Raw genomic sequence first — 12500 nt, forward strand, 5'->3', positions numbered from 1 at the left:
TGGACACAGAAAGTTTGAAAAATTATTTCAGAAAATTAGATTGGGAGGAGATGTTACAAATCAGAGAAGTGCAAAAAAATATGAGATTTTTATGAAATATTATAAAGAAGGAGTTATGAAATTTGTACCAAAGTATAAACCGAGAGAGGAAGGAAGAAAGGATTGGTTTAATGCAACTTGTGTTAAGGCTAAGGAAAAGAGAGATGTGGCTTGGAAAAGATGGAAAAGAGCAGGAATATACTAAATAAGGAGAATTATAGAGTGGCGAGAAATGAGTATGTGAGGGTAAGGAGGAGGAAGAAAGAAAATTTGAAAAAGATATTGTAGACAAGAGTAAGGAACATCCAAAATTGTTTTACAGGTTCATAAATGGTAAACTTAAAAGAGAGAGTCCATTGAAAGATTAAAAGGAGAGCAAGGGATAGTAGATGACCCTAAGAATATAGCGGAATTGCTAAATAATAGGTTTCAACAAGTATTTACTAAAGAAACAATGTTTGTAAAGCCTCAGAATGTACAAGGAAATGTGCACATGGATGACATTAAGATACCTAAAAGGAGTTATATAAAATGTTGGAGGAACTTAAAGATGATAAAGCGATGGGACCAGATGAAGTTTCAGGAAAATTATTGAAGGAATGTAGAGAAGAATTGATTGATCCATTATATGATATTATAAGGTGCTCATTAGAAACAGGGAAGTACCAGTAGAGTGGAAAAGAGCTGAAGTGGTGCCCATTTATAAGGGAGGCAGTAAGGAAGAGCCTCTTAACTATAGACCTGTGTCTCTAACAAGTGTGGTCGGTAAGATTTGTGAGAGGGTGATAAAGAAATATTGGATACGGTTCCTGGAGGATCATAAGTTATTATCGGATCATCAATTTGGCTTTAGGAAAGGGAGGTCATGTGTAACAAATCTACTGAGCTTTTATTCAAGAGTGGTTGACAAAATACAAGAGAGAGAGGATGGATGGACTGTGTATATTTGGATTTAAAGAAAGCTTTTGACAAGGTACCTCACATGAGACTGCTATGGAAATTAGAGATTTATGGAGGACTGAAAGGAAAAGTGTTAAAGTGGATGGAAAACTACTTGAGATGGAGGGAGATGAGAACGGTAATAAGGGATGCAAAGTCGGACTGGTTGGTGGTGGAGAGTGGAGTCCCACAAGGCTCAGTGCTGGCACCAATACTTTTCCTTGTATATATTAATGACATGCCAGAGGAGTAAACAGTTATATTAATTTGTTTGCGGATGATGCGAAGTTGTGTAGGTGTGTGAAGAGTGAAGAAGATTGTGAAATTTTACAGGCAGATCTGGATAAGATTTGGGAGTGGAGCAAGAGGTGGGAAATGGAATTTAATCTGAGCAAAAGTCATGTGATGGAGATGGGGAAGAGTGGAAGACGGCCAAGAGGGTCATATAAGATGGGTGAAGAAGTAGTGTTGAAAAAGGTGGAAAAGGAAAAGGATTTGGGAGTGATAATACAAGACCATGGGCAGTTTGAGGCTCATATTGATAAGATGTTTGGAGAAACGTATAATTTGATAAAAATATTGGATTAGCCTTTCATTATATGGATAAAGATATGATGAAGAAATTAATTAGTACGGTAATTAGACCAAGATTGGAATATGCTGGAGTGGTTTGGTCCCCTTATAAAAAGAAGCATATAAGGAAGTTGGAGAGATTGCAGAGAATGGCAACAAAAATGGTTCCGGAATTGGCAGAAATGACCTATGAGGAGAGATTAAAAGAAATGAATTTGCTTACCTTGGAACAAAGAAGAGAAAGAGGAGATTTAATACAGGTTTATAAACTGTTGAACGGACTGGATGAAGTGGATAATGAGCAAATGATGTTGAGAGAGGAAAACTTAAATAGAACTACGAGATCGCATAGTAAAAAGATAGCCAAGGGAATATGCTTGAAGGATGTGAAGAAATATAGTTTCCCACAAAGATGTGTGGAGGTGTGGAATAGTTTGAGTGAGGAGGTGGTGTCAGCGAGGAGTGTGCATAGTTTGAAAGGAAGGTTGGATGTGTGTAGATATGGAGACGGGGCCACACGAGTATGATACCCAGGCCCTGGAAAAATTACAACTAGGTGAATACACACACTACGTTGAAAAGTGTATAAAACAAGACTTTCCTATGTTGTCGGGGTTTGCAATATCCATGATAGAGGTAGCTGTGGATACAAGGCTGCCCACCACGCCCACACTCACGATAAGAATCAGCAGCGTCCTCTCCCACAGTGGCACGAACCTGGGAGAGTGAGAGAGATAGAGAGAGAGAGAGAGAGAGAGAGAGAGAGAGAGAGAGAGATAGAGTCGTAATATTCAGTCATTCCTCTAAACCTAACATTATTAAGTTTAAACCTGTTTCTTATCGTCCTTCCATGCCAGTCTTTTAAAAGCTCTTTGTTCTCTCACCACGACTATTTACCAAGGCCACAGTGATGATTAGCCGGGTTACCAAGATTATTTTTCCTCTTAATATTGGGAATTTCATGTTACTCTCCCACTAAACCCATAAAAATACTCTTAAAATCCCATATCACCTCACCACGACTGTTTTCCAAGGTCGCAGAGATGATTAGCGGGGTTTTCAAGAGTGTTTCTCCAGTTTATAATGTAGAAATCTTGTCAGTCTACCTCTAGGACCGTAAAAACACCTTAAGAAACTCGTGTGAATTTAATTAAAGCTTTTCAAAATAGTGGAGGTGAAGCACAGAATGGTTTGAGAACACGAACTGCTAGTCTCATCTCTCACACATTCTTACCTTTTCACTCTCACTCTCTCACACAACCACATATACTTACCTACTCTCCCTGTCTCACCTCTTAAATTTTCTCAATCTCTCTCTCACTCTCTCACACATCCTTACCTCCTCTCCCAGTCTCACCTCTCACAATTCCTTTTCTCACTCTCTCACACTCTCACTCATGTTTACCTCTTCTTCCAGTCTCCCTTCATGTCCACCATCCTGAGGTACATAATGCCAGGCAGGATGAAGGAGCAGATAGGCACAGTGGTCCCTCCTACCAAATTCACGATCATGTCAAAGCTCGGAACAGCCAGGCCGATAAGAAGCTGAACTGCCACTACGCCTGAACGAAGCACACAGCGACGCCATCCAAACCCTGTAAGAGAGGGAGAGGGAAGTAAGGAATATATTGATGGGTTATGTAAATTTCACTGCATCCTTCTCATGTTTTCTTTTTTTTTTTTAATCTTACGGGGAAAAATACAGGAAAAAGCGCCATATTATAGTTTGTTTGGCTGCTGGATTTCAAACACATTGTAGCTTCTTGATAACGTAATTGATTTGATGTGAATGATACTTGTTTTCTGTTGATCAACGCACTTATTACAAGGACAGCTCACGGTTTGCCTCAAGATCTGACAACCACCACCCTGGGGCACCATTCAGATCCAGACCATCACCCAGGAGCCACTTCAGAGTAGCCACACTAGTTACCGCGTGCTTTTCCTCTTTCAAACGTGGAAAAGAATGAGATGTGAAAGTAAACCAAATGAAAACTGGTGATAAATGGAAATAAACGAGAGAAAGTTCAATGAGAGTTAGAGAAATTAATTAAATGATGGAAATAATGCAAACAAACTGGGAAATTGAAGGAAAATACAGGAAATTAAATATAAACACGAAATCTACACAAGAAATTACACAAACACACAAACACACACAGATAGATAGACAGATAACTAGATAGATAAACAGACAAAAATAAACAATTAAATAGATACACACACACACACACACACACACACACACACACACACACAGAGATAAACTAAATAAATAACCACAAAAAAGATAGAAAGATACTCACCTACTACACACACACACACACACACACACACACACACACACACACACACACACCAACAAGCTTACTATTTTCAACATCAAGCTTCTCCTCAAACAACTGGAAGATAGGATTGGTGGTGATGATGTATGTTCCGATCAAATTCAACACCTCCATCACTATTGCCACCTTGATAACAGTCTTCCTGGTGTCCACGTTGAGGAGAATGTTGCTCTCGACCGCTCCCATCACAGCGTAGCCAGCCACCGTCACAGGGAGGTAAATGATCAGAAGCCCTGTGGAGGTAAGGTGGGATGAGAGTGTGTGTGATGTGCTCTGTGTGTGTGTGTGTGTGTGTGAACAAGAAGTAAAGATTAATGATGGGGATTAAAAGATTGATGAAGAAAGTATATGCATAGGAAAAATAAATAAGATAGAATGAAATAAAGAGAAATTGATAGATAGAAAAGATATATGAAGGGAAAATGAAATGAATTGTCTTAACTGTAGGATAAGAAAAACGAAGAAAATAAACAAGAAAAGGAGAAAGAAGAAACAAAGTTGAAAAAAAAAAACACTCCAAAACAAATCAATAAAAAAAAAACAATAGATAAAACAAGGAAAATCAAACAAAACACGGAAAACTGATAAGAAAACACTAGCAAGAACCTGAGGGAATTACATATCCCAAATATTCTCTTACCTTATCAGTTCCTTATCTTACCACAACAACGGATTTAATGTACTATGGAAAAAAAAATTCAGGGAAACGAACCCTTATCACATGATCTACTGAGCTGACAAGGTCGTGGGAATTTGTTAAGACACGTTAAGTGGGAAATGACGCAGTGCTTGGCCTTGCATTGAACCGCCTGGCATCTTTTTTCAACTCTTAAATTACCTTGACTTTTGATTGCCACTAAACGATTTTATTCATGAGTCGTCTAAGGAGCTGAAAGGATTGATGGCCAGAGTCTTCACTATCTTAACCCCTCACGTGAGTTTCTGAAGCTGTATAAATTCAACAAGTAGCAAGAAGAGTGAATGTAAAAATGCGTCCTGGTACTGAAGAGGTTTGATTGGAAAAAGTACTAGTGAAAAATGTGAAAAAAGGGTATAAATGTATAGAACTATTCTTTTTTTCTCTTGTTATTATTTTTTCCGATGGTGTAATCTCAAAATACTGCATGGAGTGGGGGCAATACAGTTACTTATGATCGGTAAGGTCTCTGCCACCAGTTAACCAGTACTCTCAATCATTCCCTCTAGTAAACTCTGGAACTCCCTGCTTGCTTCTGTATTTCCAGCTTCCTGTGACTTGATTTCTTTTAAGAGGGAGGTTTCAAGATGTTTGTCCCACACTTTTGTTTAACTCTCTTAATCTTTTAGGGAACTGGCAATCATGTGGGCTTTTTCTTTTTATTCTTTGTTGCTCTTGACCAGCTTCTCCTATTACATAAGAAAAGACTCTCCCGATTCCCACAGAGACGAAACACAAGGATAAAAAAAAAGAGAAAGAGAGGAAGAAAGAACAAAAAAACTTTACAAATGAATAAATAACGCTCAAATTTAGTTCTCTTCTGCAGTGCGTAAGTAAGAACAGGTGAATCATCTTTCCGACTTCCTTTACTCATTTAAGAATTCATGGCACGTCTGTTGATCAACGCCACTGGGAAACTGAGCGAGACATCACACAACAACAATACCCAGCCCTGCAGTGTTCAGAAACCCTTTCCTCTCTCACCATGACTATTTTCCAAGGCCACAGAGATCATTAGCCGTGTTTTTAATGGTGTTTCTCCTGTTAATAACGTAGAAATCTTATCATTCTGCCTCTAGAACCGTAAAAACACCATTACTCCTTCAGTGTCATGACGCGTTTCCATATTCATCCTGCTTACTGTTTGGTGATGTTTATAGAGCTTCGAAAACTCATGTGGGGAATTAAAATAGTGAAGACTGTGGCCATTAATCTTCTGACCTCCATAGACATTTCCTAATATATATCAATAAAATGTTCTAATCGTACACAAATCTCAAAGTAAAAATGTGTCCCAGTACTGAAGGGATTGAAAACGCTTTGTTCTTTTATCACGACTGTTTTCCAAGGCCACAGATGAATAGCGGGGTTTACAAGAGTTTTTTCTACAGTTAACAATGGAGAAATCTCATCACTCTGCCTCTAAAACTATAAAAACCCCTTAAAAATGCTTTGTTCTTTCACCGCGATTAGTTTACAAGGCCATAGAGATGAATAGCGAAGTTTTCAAGAGTGTTACTCCAGTTAATAATATAAAATTCTTATAATTTTGCCTCTTTAACCATAAAAACATCTTTAAAAATCGTGTTAATTAAAAAGAGCCTTTTGAAATAGTGGAGGTGAAACGTAGAAGTGTTTGAGGATACGAACATAAGACAGCAACACGTATACCACTCACACCACTCACCATACACCACACACCACACACCACACACCACTCACCACACACCACTCACCACTCACCACACAACACTCACCACATACCACACACCACACACCACACACCTGTAACCGCCATAGGATAGGTAGGGCCACTGTACGTAAGTACGAGTATATTATTCATTATAGAAATCTGATGCAATCTTTGGTAATGTGGTGCAACATGTGTGAATGCTGACCTCGTCTTTTCCTTAAACAGGGGTTGCAGTGCTTCTCTATTTCATAAAACTAACTAATACTTTGTTGCATTCATGATTGACTCAGATAAATGAATTAATTAATGTAATCTCCATAGGTAGGATGCATTTTATCTAGGTATCACTACCAGTGAGAAATAAATGTAATGCACGACACAATACACCAGTGGAGATTTCCCCCGTCACATGACCGACGCCCTTGTGTCAGCATCTTGGAGTCTGGGCGCCGTGGGCACCGGCGACCGCAGCAGAAGGAAGATAACCGACGACTGGGAAGTGCGGGGTGTCTCAAGTGTGTGTGTGCGTCGGAACTGTGTGCTGCGGGAACTCAGTGACTGTGAACTCAGTGACATTACAAACATTTTCCCGAGTTTAAAACACGTTTCCGTATGTTCTTGTACGTGGCGTGTGGACACCACTTGTAAATTGTACATAATATACTAACTTTTATATTCTGAGTTTTCCTTGTACACCTGGGTTGTTAAGAAACACTAACACTACCAGTGAAACCGCTCGGCTGGACAATGAATAAAAACAATAAACTTAATAACTTTATGTGGGCCTACAGAATCTACAGTTGGCCTGCTAATCAAACAAAGTTCAGCTTCATACAAACAAAAGCGCTTAACACACCACACACCACACACCACACACCACTCACCACTACCACACACCACACACCACTCACCACTCACCACACACCACACACCACACACAACTCACCACACACCACAAACCACTCACCACACACCACTCACCACTCACCACACACCACACACCACACACCACACACCACACTGCCACCAAGCTAACCACTCACCCACTAACGCCAGTCACTCGTACTGTACAGAGAAACATGATAACCAAAAGAATTACTCTGTGAAAGGCAAACAGGACACATTATGACACTCACCTTAACAAAAATAGACAAAGAAAAAGAAGAAAGGGAGATGTGTGTGTGTGTGTGTGTGTGTGTGTGTGTGTGTGTGTGTGTGTGTGTGTGTGTGTGTGTGTGTGTGTGTGTGTGTGTACTGCTACTGTTGTTATTGTTGCTAGTACTGCTATATATCTGTCTGTTTACCTGTTTTTTAATACTTTTGCTATGATTTGATCACTGCTACTGATTTTACTACTACTACTACTGCTACTACTGCTGCTACTACTACTACTACTACTACTACTACTACTACTACTACTACTACTACTACTATTACTACTACTACTACTACTTCCATTACTACTTTATCACTACTACTAATACTACTTCTACTACTACTTCCATTACTACTACTACTACTACTACTACTAATGATAATGATAATAATAATAATAATAATAATAATAATAATAATAATAATAATAATAATATAATACTAATACTACTCCTACAACTACAACAAGTACTACTACTACAAATACCATTACCGCCATCACCACTACTACTACTACTACTACTACTACTACTACTACTACTACTACTACTACTACTACTACTACTACTTCTACTACTACTACTACTACTACTACTACTATTTCTACTACTACTACATACACTACTACCACCACCATCACTACCATCACTACTACTACTACTACTACTACTACTACTACTGACCAAGAAAGGCAAGAGCCACGCTACGTCCGAAGAGCGCCCTGTCCGCCATGTCGTTCTGGATGGTGGGGAAGACGGAGGCGCCGCCGAAAGCAAAGAGGATGGAAGCGAAGCCCAGGGCGAAGGTGAACACGGTGGGGTTGGGGTAGTGTGGCTCAGGATAGTCCGGCGCCTCCACCAGCAGCTCCACGAAGATCACCAGGCACGCCAGCGCTGTCGACGCCGCCGCCACCACTGACGCCTGCCTGGAAGACCGGGAGTGGCAGGAGGAGGAGGAGGAGGAGGAGGAGGAGGAGGAGGAGGAGGATGAAGGCTTAAACAGGAATGCGAAGAGTTAGGCAAAGGTACAAGATTACAAAGGGTTAGACAAGATTACAAAGGGTTAGACAAGAGTACAAAGGGTTAGACAAGAGTACAAAGGGTTAGACAAGATTGCAAAGGGTTAGATAAGATTACAAAGGGTTAGACAAAGGGTTAGACAAGGAGTACAAAGGATTACAAAGGTTGAACAAGATTACAAAGGGTTAGACAAGAGTACAAAGCAAGAGTACAAAGGGCTAGACTCATTTTTATCATGAAATTTTGGGTGATTAGACGATATTATTGACATCAGGAAGCGTCTATGGAGGTCAGAAGATTAATGGTCACAGTCTTCACTATTTTAATCCCCCTATAAGTTTCTGAAGCTGTATAAAAACACGAAATAGTAACCAGAATAAATATGAAAACGTGTCATTGTACTGAAGGGGTTAAGCAAGAGTGCAGTCTCGGCGGAAGGTATTGCTCAGTACTCCCCGGAAACTGTCAATTACACTGTGTTTGGTTAGAGTGGAGCGAAGTATTGGTGGCACCAGGAAGGAGGATGTAAAGCGATTGACAACTGACCCTGACAATTCCCGCCTCAGCCTCAGTGTGCTCTGTGAGTTGTGGAGAGAGCGTTTGCCACACTTGTCTCCATTCCACCACTCCCTGTTTCCCCTCGTCCCCTTCCCAGCCTTCCCATTGTTCTGTCACACTATTTGCCTGGCTCCACACAACCTCAGCAATGAAGAAAAGCCCAGAATGTCGGTATGAAGACTGAAAACGTACCTACAAAAGAAATTCTAAGACAAAAGCACTATTCACCGCCTGATCCCACGCGCTCGCACCCTCCCACCCTCCCGCCAGACACCAGCTTGCAAAATCAACGTCTGGGAGGCCACGGAAAACATCCAAGGCCACGGACACTCATGAGGCAAATCTTCATAACGCCACGCACCATCACAGAGAAACATTTCCCTCTCTCGCGGCCACAGTGACAATTAACCGAGTTCTAAAGAGAATTTGTCCCGTTGGTAATGCGGAAACCTTGTTGACGTGGCACTAGAAATACTGAAACATACTTAAAAATCCTTGTCACTTCAACTAGATCCCTTTGAAAATAGTGGAAATGAGGCGCACAAATGTTTCAGAATCTGGGCCTGTCAGTTGCCTTGGATGTGTGTCATGCCTCCCAGACGTTAGTAGAGTGTGACTTAGCCAGTATTCTGAAACGCTTTGCTCTCTCACCACTATTTTTCAAAGCCACAGATGACTAGCGGGGATTTTCAAGTGTTTCTCAGTTAATAATGTGGATATCTTGTCATTCTGCCTCTAGAACCATAAAAACACCCTTAAAAACGCCACAGAGATGATTAACGGGGTTTTCAAGAGTGTTTCTCCAGTTAATGATGTAGAAATCTTGTCAATCTGTCTCTAGAACCATAAAAACACCTTAAAAACTCGTGTCAATTTAAATAAAGCCTTTTGAAACAGTGGAAATGAAGCACAGAAGGGTTTGAGAATAGTAGCTCTGGGCCTGTATTCTGAAACGGTTTGCTTTCACACCATCACTACTTTCCAAAGGCTCCAGTTGAAGATACTCGTATTTTTAGGGGTATTTTCATGGTCCTGGTGATAGATTGGCAAGATTTCTAGATTATTAAAAGGAGAAACTGTCTTGAAAATCAGTCTAGTTGTCTCTGTAGCCTTGGAAAAAAATCTTAGTGAGAGGGGAAGACGTTTGTGAGTGCGATCCTTAGCTACACTGTATGATAACCAAACACACCATAACGCAGTCTTCGGGTAGTAGTGCACAATACTTTCCACGGACATCACAAAAGGTTAGACAAGAGTACAGAGTGTTAGACAAGAGGGAAAAGGATCAAGCAAGAGTACAAAGGATTAAACAAAGATACAAAGTGTTAGATAAGAGCAAGAAGAGTTAGACAAGAGAATAAAGGATTAAGCAAGAATACGAAGGGTTAGACATGAGTACAAAGGATTGATAAGAGTACAAAAAGTTAGGCAAATTTACCGAGTAAAAGGATTTAGACAAGAGCATAAAGGATTAAACAGGAGTAAAAAGGATTAGACAAGAAAACAAAGTATTAAATAAGAGCACAGAGGGTTAGAAAACGTTAGGAAGGCTTACACAAAATTATAAAGAATTAGACACAAGTAAAAAGGATTAGATAGACGTAAAAAGAATTAGACAAGAGCACAGAGGATTAAACCAGAATACAGTGGGTCTTATTGATACCTTTCCAATCATCTCTTCCCACACCAGAGCTTTACAACACTCAAGGGCACCACTCACCATAAATCCTTGGGTGTTCCTAGCCACGTGAAGGGCAGAACGAAAGCGCCAGCCACCAGCAGCCACTCACACTCAGACAGCACCGGCAGCAGGTCGTGCATGAAGGAGGAGATGAGCACGAGGAACACGGTGGAGACGCCAAATAACGTAGCGAACACAGAGAACATCGCCAGGATTCTGTAAAGGGATCAAGGGTCAATGAAGGGGTTTGGATAATGTGTTGCTGTTATTAAAGGGATTGATTCGTAATGGTAATGTCTGTATCGTGAAACTTTATGATCTCTCTCTCTCTCTCTCTCTCTCTCTCTCTCTCTCTCTCTCTCTCTCTCTCTCTCTCTCTCTCTCTATCTATCTGTTTTTCAAGGCCACAGAGATGTCTAGCCGTGTTATCAAGAGTGTTTTTCCTATTGATAACGTAGAAATCATACTAATCAGCCACTAGAACCATAGAAACACCCTTGAAAACCCGTGTCACTTCCTCATAACTATTTTCCAAGACCACAAAGATGACTAGCATGGTTTACAAGACTGTTTCACTATTAAAAACTTAAAAATCATGTTAATCTGCCACTAGAACCACAAAAACAACCTTAACCTCTTCAGTACTGGGACGCATTTTTTACCATGAGTTTGGGGAGTTATTAAACAGCTTTATTGACACTAGGAAGGGTCTATGGAGGTTAGAAAATTAATAGCTAGAGACTTCGCTACATAAATCCCCAACATGAGTTTCTGAAGCTGCATAAAATCACCAAATAGTCACCAGAATGAATATCAAAACACGCCATGGTACTGAAGGGGATTAAAACACATCCCAGCAGCCCCCCAACACCCCACACATACCTCCCAGGGCTGCCCAGTGCCACTCCAGCAATATCCATGTAGGGTTGCCTGGAATTCCCCGCGTAGAGTTGAGGCCAGCGCTCTTCCATCATAACCCAGCACTCCCCCAGACGTGTCCCAGAGAATCCGACGGTCACGCAGAACACCAGCATCATCATCACGCCGATCCACCCTGCAAAGTGTTTTAAAGGATCCAGTAATGTTACAATGGGATTCTAAAGGATGGTGTTAGATTTTGTAGGTTTGCAAAGGGTTCAGGTGCACTTCAATAGGGTTTAGAGGGAGTACAAGGTGTTTAAAAGGATCCAGTAGTGTTGCAGTGGGATTTTAAAAGATGGTGTAGAATTTTATAGGTATGTAAAGGGTTTATGTACATTTCAATAGGGTTTAGAACGAGTACAAAGTGTTTTAAAAGGATCTAGTAGTTTTCAATGGGATTTTAATGGATGGTGTAGGATTTCGTAACCATGTCAATGATCTCAAACTGTGAATAATTCAGTCATTATCTGTATAAGTTTTGACGCTTTTGCAGTTTCCCATGACGATACGAGTGTAGGCAACGCACGATACTGACCACTGATAAGGCTGCACAACGATAGCATGGATACAATACACGACAGATAGGGGAAACACTGCTTGGCGCCATGGACTGCCCAGGGAACGATATGAGAGCTTACAGGAAATGCGCAGGTTGTTAGGCCAGCATTCAGAAACACTTTGCTCTCTCACCACAACTATTTTGCAAGGCCACAGAGATGATTAGCGGTGTTTCCAAGAGTGTTTATCCAATCAATAATAAAGAAATCTTGGCAATCTGCCTCTAGAACCGTAAAAACAACGTAACCCCTTCAGTACCATGACGTGTTGCTATATTCATTCTGCTTACTATTTGGTGATTTTATACAGCTTCAGAAACTCA

At 40.6% G+C, this 12500-nt stretch overlaps 1 protein-coding gene across 1 annotated transcript in view; it reads right to left on the bottom strand.

Moving 5' to 3' along the window:
* Positions 1 to 2003: 2003 nt before the first annotated feature.
* LOC123511127 (amino acid transporter AVT1D-like) overlaps positions 2004 to 12500 on the bottom strand; it is an 11810-nt gene continuing 1313 nt past the window's right edge. The window contains exons 2-7 of the mRNA XM_045266752.1: positions 11582 to 11753; positions 10739 to 10915; positions 8125 to 8366; positions 3923 to 4129; positions 2957 to 3146; positions 2004 to 2268 (exon numbers count right to left, since the gene is read on the bottom strand). Of these exons, the coding sequence (XP_045122687.1) occupies positions 2121 to 2268; positions 2957 to 3146; positions 3923 to 4129; positions 8125 to 8366; positions 10739 to 10915; positions 11582 to 11753 (1136 nt within the window). The 3' untranslated portion in view covers positions 2004 to 2120. The remainder of the gene's footprint in view (positions 2269 to 2956; positions 3147 to 3922; positions 4130 to 8124; positions 8367 to 10738; positions 10916 to 11581; positions 11754 to 12500) is intronic.

Source organism: Portunus trituberculatus, chromosome 4, assembly GCF_017591435.1.
Source record: "Portunus trituberculatus isolate SZX2019 chromosome 4, ASM1759143v1, whole genome shotgun sequence".
NCBI lineage: Eukaryota > Metazoa > Arthropoda > Malacostraca > Decapoda > Portunidae > Portunus > Portunus trituberculatus.